Here is a 20,926-nt window from a genome sequence, read left to right as displayed (position 1 = left end):
TCACACACACAAAAATTGGTTCTGAGAAGGACCACTAAGATTTACATGACCGTTTATACAACAACCACATTTACAGAAAAGGAAGGGAACAATGCTTAGAACTGATGCAGCTAAAGTCCCACCAAGCAGGCAGGTACAGTTCTGTATTCTCACTAAGCAGTGGCTCCCACACTGTTCAAGCAGTTGGCACTGGGCAAGACTTGGGTTCAAGATTATTTCTGAAGTTCCCAGGGTGGTTCCAGTGTGCTGCAAAGTTTGGGAAGGGGCTGTGGCTAAGATCAAAGGACTTGCTTGGACACTCTGACAATGTAATCCATGCCTCATGTGCATCACCTTTCTTAAAGATGCCTGGTAGTGTCTATGAACTGAGAAAAAGGCAAAAACGAGAAAAATGCATGTGCTCACAGACATGTATTTTTCTTTCCTTAGAGACAAGGTCTTGAGTAGCCAAGGTTGGCCTGTAACTTATGTAGCTGAGGATGACCTTAGAACTCCTGGATTCTGCCACTTCAGCCTCCCAATTGCTGGGATTATAGATATGAGCTGCCATGTTCACTTTCAGGCATGTACACTAGAAAAAGCTGTGTGAGTCAAAACGGTTTTTCAATCTCCTTGAAAGTCATGCATTATTGTCTATGATAAACATTTTTCAAAATCTTTCAAAATCTAAGAGTCAATTTGTTCTAATTTTCTTGGTAAATGTTTATTTCACCAAGTAAATATATTAATTTTAAACCTTAATTAAAGAAGGCAAATTAAAACTATTCTTTCAAAAGTAGAGTCCTAAAAGTTAGATTACACTGCGTTGGGGGAGGGGCGTGAACCTATTTGTTTGGCCAAGGTTTACTCTTTGATATGTACTGAGTTATATACAGAAATATCAGAATCATTTGAATTCAAAAGGATCTGAGGTCTCTAATGAAACTTCAATTATCTTTTTGCTTACAGACTGAGGCCTTTCTAAATACCAACATTCAGTGATTATTTAACAGATGACAAACTCAGGACGTTGAGAACTGGGCCTCAGTTTTTTCTAAAACACAATTTAATCTCAACTGCTGCTGTAAGTATGAAAGGAAAGATACATTATGATGAATAAGAACTTGCAGTTTTAAATGAAAAAATTACTGATAATTGGCCAAAAAATTTAAAAAGCTAGTACATTAGAAACAAAAGTAAGTTTATAAGCTGATTATTATTTTAGACTAAGTAGTAAAATTAGGAATAAAGGCATTAACGCCCCAAACAAGCATTTCCCAAACTATGTTTAAAAAACAAAACAAAACAAAAACAAGAAACAAAAACCCTAAGGAACACTTATTCCCTGGACAACTGCAACGTAGTGGGGAAACTCTGCACTTATTTTGATCATTGTTATAGACCTGAACTCATCCTGGGGTATTTCAAAAGTTATTTCCAACAATAACCTATGTATATATGAGGTTGCTCATCTACTATGGTGCCAGTACAGAACAAATTGTTCATTCAAAGAATAGTTTACAAAGCAGTAAGCATTGTTTAGGCCTGTAACTAGTGACAAACTAACTAATCTGGAAACATGTTATGTTCAGCAGTACTTTCACAGTATAAATGCACCCTATAGAGGCATACTTTTCCTGAGATTTCTTATTTGCTGTCTATCTTTTCCACCATGCAGTTTAAGATAAAATGGAAACTGAAAATTTACATTTAGTCTCTTAAATATCAGTATCTAATTGACCCCAATTTCTTGAACTGGGTGCTTAGCAGGATAATCAAATGACTGGAATTACCAAAAATGGCTGGGATGCTTTTAGCAAAGGGGTCTGTCGCTCAGTGCTTGGCAGCCTAGTTGTACTCACCATTTTATTGTGGTTCTAAGGTTAGGCTGGCTGACTGTGCTGTCATCTAGAAATATTGTTGAGCATGAGCTATACTTTTTAGTAAGCTGCCCTGGAGATACCTGAAGGGGAAGGGAAATAGAAGAGAATGTCACAGTAAGTTAAACCTATAAAATGTGTTCTTTTTCCTTGGTTAAAATGTCAAATGACAAAGCATTAAGGTATTTTTTTACAGTCTATGAACTGCCTGAGTGTAACAGCATGTGTGGCTCCACAGGGAACCCACTGGAGGCTTTTAATGTCCACAGATCATGTTTGAGGAATGGGTTATAAAATGCAGCTCTTGGTATGGTATCTATAAATCAAACCTGTTAAGTATCTATTATCAATTTCCTTTATAAACGTTATAAAAAGTTTTAAGTAAGGTTTCAGTAATTTCTCTTAAACAAAAGGTAGCTTTCTACTTCTATACAGTGCCTAAATACTGGTATAAGAGCGTCTTACTAGAGTGAATACAAGGCAAATACTAAATATCTTAGTGGCTGAAAGTATTCTGAAGTCAGAGTTGGTGGGCATGGCTGCTCCCTTGCCAACAGGCCAGGAGCCACAAATTTCTCTGGCCCCATTCCCTTAAACATTAACATCTCCTCACATCTGAAAAGAGAAGGCAAAAGCAACTTGGAGACATTAACTTTCATTTCATGTGTAAGTACAGTGCTACTATGTTCCTCAAATGAAAACCCCAAGTGGTGTTGTTTTTCCTGTTATTTAGCACACGTCACGATACCTTCCTGCTGCTCTCTGCCGTGGATGCCCTTTTCTCCATCTTTGTCCTTGGACCCCGTCTACCTTCCAGCACATCTCTACCAACAACCACACCACAGAATGTTTCTCTTTGGGTACTCTTAAACTGCTTGCAGGATTATTCCCTCATACAAATCTGAGCTTCTCTAAAGAACTCTCAATGCTTCTACCACCAAATGCTGAGCACACAATCTTAACAGCTTATGGAGTTCAAATATTTGAAGAATTATTAGTTAAGAACTGTAAGGCTGGAGATGTAGCTCATTGGTAGAGCACTTGACTAGTATGCTTGAGGCCCTGGGCTCAACCCTAGAACTGAAAAATTACCTATAAATTGAGAGAGAAATCTTACTACAGATGTAAACTAGTGAAGAACTATCTACATTGTCACTGGGAAGAAAATTTTTTGAGCCCTCTTAACTATCTTTAAAACACTTTAGAAGTATCCATTCATTTGCAAAAATGCAATAATACAGCAAATCAGACAATGAAACAGCCTACAGTATGTTAAGACCCATATGGTCCATGGTCAAATAGTGTCCTGAATAAAGATCAACAGCAACATTCTTTAAAACAAAATACCAATAACTTAGCATTCTTAAAAAAAAAAAAACACTAATTCAGATGCGCCTTCCTTTACTCCTATAATTATTTCTATCTTACCATCACTCTGTTTGCCCATCAGTACTTTCTCATAAACACATGAAAAATGGGGTAGGCTGAAGACATAGTTGAAAGGGCAGAGCAAAAACTGCTAGCAGCTTACAATCAGAAATACCCACATGGTAGATAAAACAGGTTGTTTGTTTCACTGTAAAGTCACTTGCTCCCTATTAAAACGTCCCAGGTGTCATGTTTTTGAAAAGTACTATTGGAAAGATTAATTTTTTCAAGCTAGAAGTGTTTCAATTATATCTAAGGCTGTTATTTTTCTTAACCTATTCAGTTAATAAGTGCACTTTCCTTTACCTGTGTGTTAAAGTGTGTACTTTTATAAGCCCCCAAAGATAAATACAACATGAAAAACAAAACTGATTTTCATTGAAATGCTTTTATTCCAGAGGAAGATACCTTCTGGGTCACTATTATAGGCTGAGGATTTCAAATCAAAATTCCTTGGAACAGAAAATATTGTAGGTGTGTTGGCTAGTGTTATGAACTTGATATAAGCTAGAATCATTTTGGAAGACAAAATCTCAATTGAAAAATACCCCCATTAAACTAGCCTATGGGCAAATCTGTGGTGCATTTTCTTCACTGATGATTGATGAGGGAGGAGGGACGGCCTGGCTCACTGTGGGTGATGCCACCTCTGGGTTGACAGTCCTAGGTGCTATACAAAAAGCGGATGAGCAAGCCATGGAGAGCTAGCCAGTAAGCAGCACTTCTCCATGGCCTCCTGCAATAGTTTCTGTCCGCCCCCCAATTCCTGCCCTAACTTCCCTCCATTATGATTACTGTGATGTAAAAGTGTAAGCAAAATAAACCCTTTCCTTCCTGAGTTGCTTTTAGTCATGGTATTTTATCACAGCAATAGAAAGCCTAACTCAGACAGTGGGTTTTAGAATATTCACATATATATTTCCTGGGGATGGGACCTAAGTCTCAGCACAGACACTTTTGTCTGTGTTCCTCACTCACACAAACAGTCTAAAGTTAATTTTGCCAGTTTTTGCTGTTCGTCTGCTACTTCATTACATGGGGGTCAGCTGTGAAATTTTCCACCTGGAGTACTTCAGAGTTCAGATTCTGGAACATTATGGATTTCAAATTAAGAAAGTGAAACTTGTATTAAGGAGTAACAGAGCATATACGTGGTAAAATCAATTTTGACCAAAAAAATGGAAATAAAAATGAAGTAGAACTAAAATATAAACTTTCTGGTGACACTTCCTCCCGTTTTCCTCCATATACATGGTTTCTAATCATGCATGTATACTGGCTTGTCTTTGGAAATATTAAAACATCTAATTAGTCTTCTAGCCCCCTAGGTGCTCATTTAGCAAATCAGCAACTTAATGGCTAGAAACACCAAACACTGCCCCCATCAGTTCAGACTCTATAAACCCCTGATAAAGACAGAGACTATTCAACTCAGAAAAGCAGCCACTTCTACTCAACACTGCCGCCCTCTTCAGGCCACACTCCCAGTTTCAAAGGAGAAAACCTTAATACAAAATCTCACCACTAACCAAGACAAAGCAGGGACCATAGCACTCATGTCCAGCTGTTCAAACTTTTAGATCTGGAAACTAGATAGTGGCAGAACGAAATCTCTAAGCAACGCCTGTAACATAGCTGCCAAAGGCAACTTACTCCTGTTGGTGCCTGAAAACTTAATTGCCAGTTATAGTTACCACCTTACCTTTGCTGGCTTATACTGAGAAACCAAAGTCTACAAAATGTTTTTTAAAAAAGGCAGCAAACACATGCAGCAACACGACATTTTAGATACCCTGTGTAGGACCATTGAATCAACAATCCATGTGGTCACAAGGATATCTGGCAAAGGAAATCAAGCTGCTTCTTGACATTAGATGTGGCATGTCTACTTTCAAGTGCCCCTCCCCCATGCCGTTTGTCTAAATTTTGCTTATTTGTTTTGTGCTTCAGTTTGTCCAGTGCTCTCTGCTTGAATGGCAAGATAGATTTATAGGCTTAATTCTTGGTCAGGCAGAACTCCAGATGAAAAAATTTGCATCTTCTGTATACTTTCTAAAGGGCAATCAGATAATGGATATGTTTTATGTAATTAAGAGTTCACTGTAGTGGCTTTCATTTAATATGGCTTTCTGGGAGAATCAGGGCTCTGACCCTGTACAACGTAATTTAAACTTACAGCATTTTTACTGTGTATAATATGGTGTCCTCTGTGCCAGTTTTGTACCTTAAAATAAGAGAGGCAGATTGCCTCTGATCGCTGTGGTTCTTATTATCAAAATTAAGTTTACTTGTATACGGAACAACCACAAGAAATTTGATTCTGTAAAGAATCCTCTTTAGCTGTGGCCTGGCAGTATATAAATGGTGCTTTATTTAACAGAATACCTGTGGAGGAAATAAAGCACACTTGATGAAAAAAAAAAAAAAAAAAAAAAAAAAGGCAGCAAAAACATTACTAAAAGGTGGTTCCTAAAATAGAGACAATAACATGTACTGTTACTCAGTCAGCACATGTATGCATATATAACATATACATGCTTGGTGCATGCAGAGGTCAGAAGGCAGCTTCGGATCCCCTGGAACTGAAGTTGTGAATGATTGTGAGCCACCATGTTAGCGATGGAAACCAAACTCGGGTCCTCTGAAAGAGCAGGAAGCACTTGTAACCACTGAACCATCTCTCCAGCCTCTAAGTATGGATTCTAAATTCATTTAAACATAATGGACTGACCACAACTTATTTATGACATTTCATTTGAATTAAAGGAACACAACAGTTTCTATCAAAATGCAGGAAACAGGATTGACAGAGGATTTTTAATATTTTTAAAAGATAAAAATTAAACTGGGTATGGTAGTGTATGCCTACGATCCCAATATTCCAGAGACGGTGACAAGCAGATCAGGAGTTATGGATAGCCATTAGAGCCCGTCTCAAAACACCAAAAAGAGATGGCGTGGCAGCACAATGCTGGTGCCTGTGGAGACCTAATGGACAGGAGTTTTGAGCAGACTCAGAACTAGACACACAGCACCCAGGGAGGTAAGATAAAACATGAAACAGAAGCCAGAATCAGCTAGGTTTGTGGGCAGAGCCTGTCTTACATGTACGTACCCTTTAGAGCTATTAAAGCTGACAGTTTAAAGAGACCAATCTTGGGAGATGCAAGGGCAAAAGTGTGCACTGAAAAAGCAGAACTCCCTCATCTTGCCAACTTTTAGAAAGCAAGCAAACTCCTAATTCACAGGTAGAAATTTGAGAGAGCATTCTCTGAAGAAACTCAACTGTCCTATAGATCAGGACCTCAGAAAAAGATTCTGAGGCCTTCCAAGTTAGCTTGGCCTCCGAATCCTTTCAATGCAACACTTCAGTTAAAAATATGTTACTTCTAGTCACAGAAAGCCAAGAGCTATACAGTTGAGGGGAGCCTCCAGCAAGACAGATTAAGACAATAGGAAAAGGGAATTAATGTGAATGCTAAAAATTCAAAAGAAAACTCGAGAAGGGTTAAAACATAAAGCAAATGAATCTCCAAGAACAAAAAAACAAACTAGAAAGTGAAGAGGAGATAGAAATTAAGACAGTTATACTGAAATCCTGGTCTAGAAGCCCAATGTTTGGATAACAAAAATACAAGAAAAAGGTAGAGAAAATATCAAAGAAAGAAACACACACACACACACACACACACACACACACACACACACCCTTAGAAGAAACTGTTTGCAGACCTAATGGCTCTGATTAGAATTAAAATGTCCTTAGCAAATCATATCATAACATTTCAGAATCCTGGAGATTAAGTACTTAAAGCCTCCAGAGGAGAGGAATGTCTATGTATCATACAACAACAACAGATTTTTTTTAACTTTTTATTAATTCTTTGTGAATTTCACACCATGTACCCCAAATCCACTCAATTCACTGTCCCTCCATATCTGCCCTCCACCCTTGCAGCCTCACTCCCAAAAGAAAAAAGAGAGAGAGAGAGAGAGAGAGAAAGAGAGAGAGAGAGAGAAAGAGAGAGAATCATCTTGGATCTGCTGGAGACCCAAAAGCTGCAGGATCTCCATGACACATGGCAACAACAGGATATCCAAGAGTTGTCCCAGTGAGGATCCAGTGTTGATAGTGCAGCAGAAGCCAGAGGCCTTGAACCAGGCCAATGACACACTGCAATGAACACTTACAAGTAAAGATGTTTGGGCCAAAGGGTATATTGTGTGAAATATGTTACACACCACAAGCTATCAAGGCAACAGATTTTTAATGGTCGCACTATACCTTGGGGATACAGTCCAGGGGCACCTGCCTAGCATGTGTGAAGAGCTGAGTTCAATCCTCAGGACCATAAAAAAATGATAAAATAATAACAGACACACTATGTACTTGAGACTGTAACAGAAAAGTATCCTAAGGACTGTGGAAATTAGTTTCAACCTAGAACTCCATTTATGGGAGGAATTTTCCAGGCCAGATTACTCCAAATCCTAGGTGTCTCTTCCCAAGGAAAGGTGTTCCAGTACAGTGTAAGAGGATAAAGAGAAACAGAATCTAGGACATTGAGGAACCAATACAAGAAAGCAATCACATGAGGCCCCAGTAACTTCAAAGCCATATCCCAGGGAAAAATATAGAGAGCAGGCAAAACCTGGCCTCACTGGAGTAGGATGGCAAAGGCTGTGAAGGGGTGCCTACAGAAAACCAGACACATGTATTTTAATAGATGCAAAATATTTTTGATAGGCATGTAACAAATTTGACAACATCTGGTGTTAAAAAGGATTGCTTTTAAGAAACAGGCAAGGAAAAATGGTGTGGAAATGAATTCTACACACTAAAAACACATGGAGAGCAGCCTGGGCTGTACAATGCATCTGGCTGTGTGAATTGATGCGGGTTAGGAAAAGGGGTTTCACCTATTGGGCCTGAAGAATCCAGATTTAACCACTGAAGAGAAAGAATTAAGGTGTGGAAGGAGGCAGCACAGAGTACTACATGATCCAGCAATTAGCAATGCACATCGTCATAATGAAAATACTGACTCAAGATTTTACAAGAAATAAGATGTGTGTTAAGGAAATGGAAGAGGGAAATGATCACAATGGACAACAACTTTCACCTGCTACGATGGAATCAGCAGATAGTACCAAAGTCAGTGGTTTGTTACTTCACTTACAGATAGACTAAGGGCTGGAGAGACGCTTGGCACTTCAGTGCTCTTAACTGCTCTTGCAGAGAAGCTAAGTCCAGTTCCTAGTGCCCATATCAGGCGGCTCACAACCACCTATGCTTCCAGTTCCAGGAAATCGGATGCCCTCTTTTGGCCTCTGAAGGCACCTGTACCCATAAAGTACACATAACCTCTTGTAGGCACACACATATAAATAGTAAGCAAATCTTAAAAAAGAAATCAGTAAAAAAGAAAAAAAAACAGGTATATCTCTGTATTATACCCATGTTATGTAACTAACTATAAGTAAATAAAAATGTCAGAATCCTGTTTTTAAAAATAGTATTAAGTCAGAATAGAAAGTTTATTATCTGAGAAAAGAACTTTTAGAAAATATACAGAAACAGTCTACAATAACAGTACTGTATTCCCACTATATTTTCTAGAAGTCACTGCAGATGTACTTTAATTCAAACTACTAATTTCTTAAGATTTCAGCTATTTACTTACATGGTTTAAATGGTTGCTCTTCCTCTTTTCACGCACTAAGAATAAAAAAAAATTAACTGATCACAATTCTGATACAAATGCATTAGAAAAATTAAAGTAGCTGCTACATATTATCTAATAGATTACCAACATGCAAAGTAAGATAAAATTCAGTTCTACTTCAAAAAACAGTTTCTAACAAAATAAATTTGTCAAAACAAAATCCATAAAGTAAATCTAAAAATGAAATTTTACTTTTTTACCAAACAGATAATGTAGTAGACACAAACAAAAATTTTCATATGCAAAAGACAATGACAAACAAAATTAGGGCAGGTGAAAGATTCAGCTAATAAAAAATTAGGTCATACATTAAACACTAAGCCTACCTTAATGAGCATTTCAAATCAGTGTGCTAACCTAACTGAACATGACATTGAAAGCATACAAATTCCAGAAAGAGACTTGGCCACACTGTTGCCCCGTCCTCTGTGAACACTAGACTGCACTCTAGACACATATTCCTTCCCACTCATGAAAGAGGGGCACAAGAGTGTGTTTTTTTGGGGGGGGTGTTTTTTTAGGGTTTCTCTGTGTTGCCCTGGTTGTCCTGGAACTTGCTCTGTAGACCAGGTTGGCCTTGCATTCACAGAGATCCGCCTGTCTCTGCCTCTAGAGTACAGCAGTACTAATCAGGATCAACAGCTCAAGACAGGTAAAGACACAAACCATGCAAATGCAGGCTAGAAGCACCACCACTCCCCCTTTTAAACTGGGTTGCATTATTGCATCATTCCCAGTGTTACTGTAGATTCCTCACTTCTTATAGTCACAGTCATAATCAATAGAAGTTAACTTTTTTAGAAATAAAAATGGGAGCAAAGTTAACCAAACCTTACAGAAAATAGTACAGAAAAATCCCAGTGTTCAGACTCTCAACTTGAAACAAGCAGTACAGAAAATTGACATACTAGCAAACTTAGGAAACATTAGGATATGTTTGCTCTCAGTTTTGCTGCAACAAGATGAAGAGGTTTTACATATTGTGAAAATTTTAGTCATATATCTGGGTTTGACACTGGCTTACTGGGTGAGTGGTACTATATGAAATAAGGTAAAAAATGACCATATATAACACACTTGTTTTGGTGTTTCACCTAAAAATCTAACAGAACCTTAAATTCTATCATTTGTCTTTAAAACACACTACTGGATTAAGAAGAGAAGGAAAGAGGCAGGCAGCTGTAAATTCATGCCACTTTTAAATCACATATCAGGATCAATAACAAGGTGAGAATATGTTGTCCACCTGCTCTCCCTAAAAGCAAAGCATATCATCCCATACCAAAAATAAGTACATGAAAAGTTTAAGTCAGTATACAAATCCCATGGAATATTTTTAATAATTTATCATACTGAATCTAAACAGTTTGCAGGCTTCCTCAGTGGGAAAAGCATCTTACCATCTGTCTGAGATTTGCTGAGGAAAATTGTGCTTGCCCTGGGATGGTCAGAAGGGTTTGATTCCAAAGCTAAATCTACAGAAGGAAAGAGAAAGACATGATTATTTGCTTCAAAAGAAATGTAGATAATTTTGAAAATCATGATTAACACTTCTAATTTTAGGAGAAGGGTTTTTAGACATGAACATGAGGAAAATAAAGGCAACATCAAAAGTTCTACTGGAAAACTGCAGAATCTCTCCATTAATGTGGAATCTAACAGCTATGGCCTTAGACTCTTTAAATGTAACCTAAGTTATCTTATGAAACTTTAATAGAATCATATATGTGTCCTTCCCTATGTATCTAACATATATGCTGATATTACTAAATGTTTCCAAACCAGCCTTAAGGCACTGTGAGATACAGATCAATATATCAAATATAGGACAGCAGAGACAACTGGTTTCAATAAACATTCTTTAACCACTTGGCTAGTTATAACTTCTTTAGACAAGAGAATTAGTTGTTTATGTGGGAACAACCCATCATGCAGATTTAGGGCTGCATAAAAATTCAATGGCCTAATCCACACAACTTCCATGAATACGAACTGATTTAACCTTTGGCCTCCATTTTCAAGGTTGCACTCACTTTTTGCTGCAGTCTACCTTGGGAGCAAGATGGCATAATCTTTCGTTTAACCAAGGACACGGGACAGACTTTCTTTTCTTTTTCTCTTCAAGACAGGGTTTCTCTGTGTAGCCTGGATGTCCTGGAACTCACTCTGTAGGCCAGACTGCCCTTGAATTCACAGAGATCTACCTGCTTCTGCCTTCCAAGTGCTTGGATTAAAGGCATGTACTACCATTGTCCAGCACAAGACAGACTCTAAACTCACCACAGAGCCATCACATGGGATAAGGAACATTGTGACAAGAAAGGGAAAAACTATGACAGTCCTGAGCAATGCTCATCTCAAGCCACATAACCAATCTTGCCAGAAACTGGAATCAAGATTCAGAAAAGTATGGCAATACTTTCCAAGCCTTGCCTGCCAGCCAGCCAGCATTCTGTAATTTGAAAAAGAGGTTCAATGGCAGATCACAGTGTACCTATTACATCCTTGGCTTTTACAATACACACTTGACGTATTCTACTCTACTGGGCTGCAGAACTGGCTCAGCAGTTAGCATATTGTTCTCTGGAGGACCTAAGTTCTGATTCTAGCACCCACATAAGATAGGTCACAAGTGCCTATCACTCCAGCTCCAGGGGACTCAATGCTCTCTTCTGACCTCCTCTGGCACATACCTGCACTTGTTCATACACACCAATAACAAAACACAACTCTAAAAACTCCTACTCAACCAGCACTACTATCTAACCAGCATTACACACACACACACACACACACACACACACACACACACACACACACACACCCCACACACACGCACTATACTTATACATTACTTAAGTATATATGTATATATACTGAAGAGTCCCCTTTCCTTCCTCCAAGCAACAAGCACAAAATTTTACAAGAACATAATCCAGGACTTTCCAGTATAACAGGAATTTGAATCACCTACTTTATTTTATTTTTAAACTACTTATTTAGAGATAGTATCTCACTGTGTAGTTTAGACTGGCCTTGAACTTTCTTGGATCTTTCTGCCTCAGCCTCAAGAGAGCTAAGATTACAGGTGTGCACCAGCTAAAGAAAACTATTCTTAAAGATACCCCCACACAAAATTATTTTTAAGGCTTTCTGACATCTTTAAGTGTGAGATAAAGTTAGCTACATGGAAAACAAAGCCATGTGTGCATGAAGTGACAGGCAGAGATCTTGTAAGCTGTTTCTAATCTCAAGCTGGTTTCTGAAGAGACACAGGACTACTTCCTTCTAAAAAGCAAACATATTGTGATTTGAATTAAAATGTAATTTTCAGATCACACTATTAAAAATACTTTAAAGAAAAAGACAAGATCTCCTGAGTAAATTGCGTGTGTGTGGGGCAGAGGGGAGAGTGGAGGAGGGAATGGGAGTGGACAAAAAGATAGTTTATAGAAACAGCCATATTATGTAGCAGTCCCTGTGTCACAATAAAGTTTAGATGGAGCTAAGTTATATATAGCTGCCAGTAGAGTGTTTCCCTATGTCTGATCCCCAGACCTGGAAAAAAAAATCCAAGGAATTTTGCAAGTACAAGAAAATTAAGTATAAAAATCAAAGAGGACTAAGTTTAAAACATATATGCCAAATTGGGGGCCTGGAGAGATGGCTCAGCAGTTAAGAACATTTGTTCATGTAAAAGACGTAGGTTTGGTTCTCAGCACTCAGGCTGGTTGGCTCACAATGGCCTGAAACAACAAACACCCTTTTCTGGCCTCCCGGGATACACATATATGTACACTCTCTCTCTCCTCTCTCTCTCTCTCTCTCTCTCTCTCTCTGGTACACATACATTCACATAAAATAAACTTAAAAAAAAAGCCAAATTGTGGACTGAAAGGCAGAATCCAAGAAGGTTGTGATAAAAATCAATGACAACATGTCTTGGAGAGAAGGTTTTGGAGTGGGTACATGTTCCAGGGATGGCCAATCAATCACAACTCTCATGACTTCTCAAAAGTCCAAGGAGAAAGGCAAATGTGCTGCAGGAGCATTAACTAGTTAGGAGATGCAGTGGTTCATCAGAGGAAAGCCTTTTCAGCAGAGACGAACTGAGGGGAGCAGAGTCAAAATGCATTCTAAGATCACATAATTCACGGGTCAAGCCAAACCTAGTTTACCTCCCTCTGAACTCCTTGTGTACATACTGATTTTGAGGTACACTTCCACTGATGCATAATTGTAAACAGCATAGTTGATCAGTAGTATGGATCAGATTAAAAATGAGATGGGTAAAAGACTTCCTCAGCAACAGAAATTAGAAAAAGCTAAAATAATACTCCATTAAAAAAACTACCAATAGATATACTCACAATAATAAGCTTTCAGTTATGTTTCTTATGGATTTCTTTATAAACAGTTAAAAAACAGTGTAGCCCAGTGCCCCTATGGCCCCAGGCACTGAACCATAAGGAAACAAAACCTAACAGTTCCAAACAAAAACAAAACCTCTTTGCAGTTTACAACTGGTGCTTTATTAAAGAAAATCATCCCCACCCTTACCATATTTATTGTTGGATAACGTTTAATGATGCAGCAAGTGTTATTCCATTCTAGTTTAGCCAATCCAGTATTGGGGATCTAGACACAAAATTCTGTTTTTATGAGTACACAGTATTTTTTTTTTTTTTTTTTAGTAAACTGTATTTTTAAATAATGCTTTTTATCTCCTTAAGAAAGATGTGGGATCACAGCTGGGTAATTTTTATGGCTCAATACACAACACTACACAGCTTTGTAAAGTATAGGCACATCGAGGTATAACACTACCAATTATGTCAATTCTCACTTCTATCTCAGCTTTATATACTTAAAAAGATTCCGGATGTTTGTGAATTAGGGATATTACTGTGACTATAATTTGCATATTTTTGATTGCAGGCTGGCCAGTCTCCCATAGTTAATTATAATATTTCTACTTTGATGAGTTTTTAAATCACTTATATAAAGCCTATTGGAATTATACACATCAGGGCTTCAATGCCAATTTTCAGTATTTTGAGATAATATAAACGTTATGTAGCTAACAAAGTCTGCCATGTAGTGTGCACTTTCCACTTATTATAAATAACACATGTTGCTATTTTATATAGAATAGAAACTTAAGCCAGTAGACAGTGACCCTATATACAAATGGTATTATTTCTGTAGTCCCTATTAACTCTATTTCCAGAGCCTATGCAGATGCTGGTAAGCCATACTACTCTATTCACTCTTACAGAGGCAAGATAACCAACTATGAACCAAAGCATTAGGATCCATAAACACATTCTGCACACACATGGGTTTAGGAAAATGAGAACACATCAATCGCCATGTATCTTATATGCAAGTTTCTTTAGAAACCAGACGAGCTGGTGGGTAGTTCAGGAGGTAAAAGTGCTTAATGCACAAGGATGAGGACCTGAGTTTGGATCGACAGTCCCCATGTAAACAAACGGCCAGCATGTAACACTGCATCTGTGATTCCAGTGATAGAGGGGAGACAGGCAGATCCTGGACTCACGGAGAATCAGCCTAGACTGTCTCAAATAGGTGGAACATAAATGAGGAAGAGCACCCTTTCCCTGATTGTCACTACCCTTATGAACATGTACACACACATACAAAGACACAACTTTCACAAAGAAACCTGTAAGAATGTTTTCAACTATGACAAATATGTCAAGACAAGGATTATAATTAAAATACAATCCACCATTTTGAATTATCAAAGTTGCAATTTAATTTGAAAGCAATGGTAGGCAAATAAACTGCTTTTTCTATAAGTTGCATGATCCACCTAAATTACATGTCAAAAATACTAAAAACACTCCTTATAATAACTAAATGCATTGCTGAAGGCTAAAATGTTAACATTACACAATCATAATCTATCACAAAATTTTCCTTATCAAAATATTAAAGAAGGCAATGACCAAGAAATTGGCAGAAACAGCACATTTTAGGTGGGGGGAGAAGATTCCAACATAGCAATTCCAACATATCACAATTAGAGTATGTCAGCAGTTCTTGGGTACTTGTCTAAAGACCTTCTCTACTTACTGACATGCTCCATCACCCCTTGATGTATACTGTACTAGTTTTATGGCTTTGAACAGACATTCCAAGATTCACAACTGCACTGCCAGATCAATCTATCACTGAGCCCACAGTTTGCATCATTAAGTAATTATTACTTGTTAGTATCAAGCAAGCATACCTCTACCGAGGGTCCTCAATCAAGAGCTCACTACTGCCCAGCTTTTCTAGCATCCGATGAATGAATCCACTTCTGCACCTGCCCCTCCACCGTTCTCAGTCTTGCCCTGTCTTAATTATCAATCCTTAACGGCTGTGATCATTCAGATATTGAAACTTTCTTCCTCAGTCTAGCTCTTGAGAGGATTTTATTCAACTAAACTTTAAAGATCATTTCTAGTTTACACATTTACTATCTCCACTTCGCTGTATACTCCTCAATATTACTGTTGGAACATCAAAGATGAATAGCCTAAAAAGAAAACAGAAGGAAGACAGATGGCATTCAAAGAAGCCCATTCTGAGTCATATTCTGTAAGTTCTAGGCTGATATGTTGTATACAACTGGCATTTACATTCCTGATCAACGATGTCTTAGTTGCTAAAATCTTAGAAAACAATGTATATTTCCTGATAGCTATCTTCTTACATGTAAACCAGCTACAATTCCTATACTAACTCAAAACATTGAGAGGATAAAATTAAATATACAAGACATATACAATACATTACAACGTTTTCACACCTGCAAAAGCAAACAAGTAAATGTTGCCATTTCGTTGGAAAATCTGTATCAAAGTAATTCTTAGGCAAATATGTATGTGCTATGGCCAACACTAGATAAAAGGGTATATACATAAACACACAAGATCAAGAATTCCAGTGTTTTTTTTTAAATAAACAAATACATATTTTCCTTGTCATACTCCACACCTCACTGCCTCAACCCCTTTTATGACATATACCCTGAGAATGGCTTTAATCAGATCTGATTTATTTTATAGTTCCATACATCCATACTTACTGTCATTACCACCCTAATGAAAATAATACAGCAAGAACTTTGAAAATATGCTGTCTCACATGATGATATGCACATCTGTGGCATAAATTCCTTAAAATGGGGTTTCTAGATTAAATAAACTAGCAATTTTACATTTTGCCAAATTCCCCTTCATGGAGTCAAATAATTTTGCATTTCCACCAGCAATTTATAAATATAACTTCCCTTATAACTCACCAACATACTGTCAAGGTTTTGGATCCCCCACCCCCATCCCTGTCCCCCAAAGAAGAAATTGCAGTTTTCATTCACATTTCTCTCATGTGAAGTTTAAGGATCATCTGCATTCCTTTTCTGTCACTTGTACATTCATCTTTGTTATTTTTTTTATTTACTTAATTTCCTTAAGCCAGCCTATTTTAGTCCCTAGGCAATGTTCAAGTCACCATTGTTTTTCCCTAATACTGCCTAGCCTCCCAGCTGGTCTCTTGCATACATCATAGTGCATTCTCACAAAGCCACTAGTTTGGTCTTTTTCACAAATAACTTGTTCTGCTGTATATAATGCTCCAGTAGCTTCCCACTACAACCTAAGTTCACATTGTTGTCAAGGACAACTTAGCAAGCATATAAAGACCTAATCCATCATCTTTCTTTAGGCACCCTTTCTCTCCACTGTAGCATACTTGTGTTCCTTCCTTTCTGTTAATTGCAGACATCAAGTTTGGTTCCATATGAAAAGCTCCCCTACTGCTTCCTTTCCCTTTCAGGAAAGTTCACATATTACTTAAAGTCAATGGTTATCACTCATCACCTCAGTGTAAAACTGTCCCTTCCCCAATCATCCCTCTAAAAGACTTTCTTCCTACCAGCTCATTACATTCTTGATGACTCACACACTATCTGTTCCCACCTGTCTCTGAACAGAAGGATCAGGGTTTGGAGGGGACTATCTTTTCAATCACTGTATCTGGAATACTGCTTAGCCATTCAAAGGTTCAATAGATACTTTCAGGGTACTCAAACCAGTCAGGCATCTTTCAGCTTTCTCTTATTTCTAGACTTCATCCAGTGCCTTTTCTTGATTTATCATCTGAGATCAGCATTACTGACAGACCTCTTAGAGCAGTAGCTATTCAAAAGACATGAGACAGTTTCCTAAGAATCACAGAATCTAAATCACTAGAGCAATTTCAATGACTTGTAAAAAGCCAGTGTTACCATCAACTGGCATAAGAACTGCCTTTAACACCAATAACACACTTTAAGGCGCTAAATTGTAAGACTAAATATGCCATCTGAATTCTATCCAGTATCTATGGTAGAACACGCCAATCATCAAAGTCTGTTTTTATCTTTATGAGTGTATGTATAGTTTTACTATGAAAGATGTCTTAACCACATACTACAGCTATACGGCGGTACACTAAGCAGTTAAGAAAAAGCATGCCACAGAGCAGTGTGCACTGGCTAGGAAGACATCCTGGAGCACCCTCTGGAGAATATAAACTTTGTTCCAGGGACAGGAAGCAGCACACACAATCTCATTTTTATAAAATGACATGTTACATTAATAGTCATAAGAGAGGTTCAAGAAGATACAACACCAAAATATTAATAAAAATGGTTTATGTGTTTTCTATAGCTCTTACCAACACATTAAAAAAATGGTTACTAGCTACTAGAAAGGAGAAAGATTCATAGGTTCTCCCATATCACATTGCCAATTCTTTCCCTACTCTCCCCCTTCCAAGGGACAGGGAGAAGGGTGTTAGTGATGGATGTTCCCTTAGAGCCAATGGATTAGGGAATACTAACTATGTACTTTGGAAGTTCTGGAAGTGACTCTGAATGCTCTAAAATGTCTCAAAAGAGAATAAAGCAGAACATCATTTATTCATGATTTTATCTAAGAAATCAAAACAATTCAATTCTCTATAAAAAAGGCCACTTTTAAAGCTATTTCTCAGTTTCCAAGGAAACTGATATAAATGTTTCTGAAATAAGGATATTAAAAGCAAACTTTCAATGTGTTTATATATATTCGGTGTTTTTAGTCAAATGCTGAAATTTCTTATCACTTTACTGAATGCCAAAGAATTTAATTTTACAAAGTTTTGGCAGCACTAAGGATCAAGCCTAGGAGTCTGTACTTCTGGGCAATAAATATTATACCCTTAAACTAGTCCTCAAGACCTAAAGATGCAATTTAGAGGAAACACTGAAATTTTAATGGGACTATTCTAATAAACTCAAATTCTATGCTCACAAAGTCATTTTTCTTTTCAACATTTCTGGCTTAGCATCCCCGGTCCTACAGTTCTATGCTCACACACCTCTAGTCAGCCTTTTTAATATTCTGTCAACATTCTCAGCTTCAACTCGTGGTTCCCACAACAGCCTCATTCACATGACCTGTAAACTTAGGTTACATGCTTACTTCTCCCTTTACTCATTTTCAGTGAAAAGAATACTCAGGAGATATATATATATATATATGAGATCTAAAGCAAATGGTGCCTTTACATCAGTTACTTGAAAAGTAACTAAGACAGGAAAAGACGAAGAACCAAGAGCTCGACTGTACAGATTAGAGTATACATTCTGAAGAGTCCAACCCAGCACATCCACCACCTCCACATTAGTCTTTTAAAACAGTTCTGTGCAGAAGCAGCTTCAGTCATCTCTTAACTTTGCATCCTCATCAGCAAAAGTGAGAATGCATACAGGCTTCCTTTGTATTTGGAAGGCACAAATGAGCATACATGAAATTATGTCGTAATCCCTCTCACCCAACACTACCTACATACTAACTGGTTCGTAAACCTAGAGGCTTACCTTAAAACATTGAAACAGAACAGTTTTTTATAAATACACACACTTACACACTGGTGTGTAAGCTGTCCATTGGTTTAAAGATACAATCACATTTGCATTCTTTTTTATTTATTACAAAAGTTACAAAAGTCTATCGATTATGGGCCTTAAATTACTGTAACATGAAGACACCAATGGTCTAGCTAAAGTTTAAAGAGACGGTTATAAGACGTTCCTCTAAAGAAAGGGAATCATTTGTAGCAATTATTCAAAACAAACAGGCCAATGAGGCTTAAACATCTGATGATACTTTGTCTTACAAGTCTGTAGCCTTCAAGAACCACTCTGTTACCCAGAATTACTTCTCCCTAGACTCACAGTGAGAATTCTAATTATAAAGCATCAAGCACTTTCTCATCTCCGTCCTACCCAGCCCACCCTCCATTGGTTCAGTGTGCTGAACTTTTACTTCAACATGCTCAGCACTGAATAAAATTTTCTAGAGAGATGAGGAGAGGAGCCATGGAAATAAACACTACAGGTACCTTAAGGGGCTTCATCCTAACTCCCAAATCTTTACATTACTAATTTAATGTTAAATTTTAGCTTTTGACTCCTTTGAAACCTCTGGCCAACAATCTCTCAGGAGTAAATGAAGTTTTTAAAGTGGCAATGTATTTATCAAAACTCCTTGTGGGGGAGGGGAAATGGGACTTTAAGGAAGCCCTGGAAGAAACACTGCCATCTTTTACAGAAGTCCCATTTCCCAATTTACTTCATTTCTGTGTTCCAATTACAATTGGAAGGAATAAGGCAGCATATATTGAAGGTACTTTTAAAATCCTATTTATTATCATACACATTTCTGTGGCAACCTCTACTTGAACGTAAATAAATCCTCAAAATAGGCTGAGTCTGGATTGCTCTAATATCAGTTACCTAACTGGTTCGGGGGAAGAGGAAACACTTAAGTTCTTACCTTAGGTACCATCTGGCTAAGTAAGGACAGGGAGATGGGATGGCTATTCTGAGATTAGGGTCCTGAGAGTTTTATAAAGAAAGGGGGCACTTATATACAAACACATGAAGTCTCGATAACATCCCACTGGACAGTGCCCAGCATTACAAAGAGGCGGCGGTGCGGGCGGCAGAGTCCCAGATCCGGATGGGAGAATGGAAAGAGGGAACAAGAACTGGGCGTACGGGTGGCCAGACGCAGCCGAGAAAGAATAAGGGGTGGAGACGCGAGCCACAGCCTTCATTCCCGGTGCCCAGGCCCGCGCCAGCCTACTCCGGGCAGGAAGGAACCCGAGGCGGCGGCCGCCTCCCAGCGAGACCCTGGAAGACGGTGGAGGCCAGAGGTGCGCCGCGGCCGGGACGCGCACGCTGCCTCCTCCTCACCTTCGGGCATCTCTCGGTCGCTGATGTGCTGCAGGTGGTGGCCCTCGCCGGCTCCGAAATCCAACTCGGCGGGCTCCACGGCCGCAGCGGGCGCCGGCGCTACCGCCACCGCGTCCCCGGCCGCAGCCTCGTAGATCTCTGACTCGTAGTCGGGCTCCGCCGGCCCCGCTCGCCGGCCCAGCTTGGGGCTGGCATTGGGGGACACGCAACAGGTCAGCGTGTTCCCCATGGGGCGCGTCCGCTCCGCTCGGCCGCCGCCGCCTGCGCCTCCGTTCGCCCGGGACTCCGCTCCCGCCCCCTCCCCCAACAATGGCGCGGTCGGCGCTGGCAGCCCCGGGCTGAGCGGGGCTGCGCCCGCCCGCACTCGCCGCCGCGCCCGCTGCGCGCCGCCGCCCGCCCCGCCGCCCGGCCCGGGGCAGGGCTCCGGCCTCGGCCGCACCCCCGCCGGCTCGCCGCCGCCGCCTCCCCACAGCGGACTAGTCTACGAGGGCGGCGACCAGCCCGGCTTATTTAAAAGGGGTGGGGACCCGACAAGCGCTGGGAGACGCAGCCACTGCGGGCCGAGAGCGCGGCCGGAGCTCCTCCTCCTTCCGTCGCCGCCTCCAGACTGAAGG

General features: G+C 39.3%; 1 protein-coding gene across 2 annotated transcripts in view; it reads right to left on the bottom strand.

The window, feature by feature from the left end:
- The window catches only part of Ccnyl1 (cyclin Y like 1), a 36,051-nt gene extending 15,392 nt beyond the window's left edge, over positions 1 to 20,659 (bottom strand). The window contains exons 1-4 of one of the 2 annotated variants that reach the window (XM_027397101.2): positions 20,313 to 20,653; positions 10,414 to 10,488; positions 8,972 to 9,006; positions 1,842 to 1,942 (exon numbers count right to left, since the gene is read on the bottom strand). In XM_027397101.2, coding sequence (XP_027252902.1) covers positions 1,842 to 1,942; positions 8,972 to 9,006; positions 10,414 to 10,488; positions 20,313 to 20,541 — 440 coding nt within the window. In that variant the 5' untranslated portion in view covers positions 20,542 to 20,653. Of the gene's footprint in view, positions 1 to 1,841; positions 1,943 to 8,971; positions 9,007 to 10,413; positions 10,489 to 20,312 lie in introns of both variants that reach the window. The other variant, XM_027397102.2, reaches the window with a different exon arrangement.
- Positions 20,660 to 20,926: the final 267 nt, after the last annotated feature.

Source organism: Cricetulus griseus, chromosome 2 (assembly GCF_003668045.3).
Source record: "Cricetulus griseus strain 17A/GY chromosome 2, alternate assembly CriGri-PICRH-1.0, whole genome shotgun sequence".
In the NCBI taxonomy this organism is placed as follows: Eukaryota; Metazoa; Chordata; class Mammalia; order Rodentia; family Cricetidae; genus Cricetulus; species Cricetulus griseus.
The sequence above is the reverse complement of the archived record's forward strand: the minus strand, read 5'-3'. Positions and strand labels throughout refer to the sequence as shown.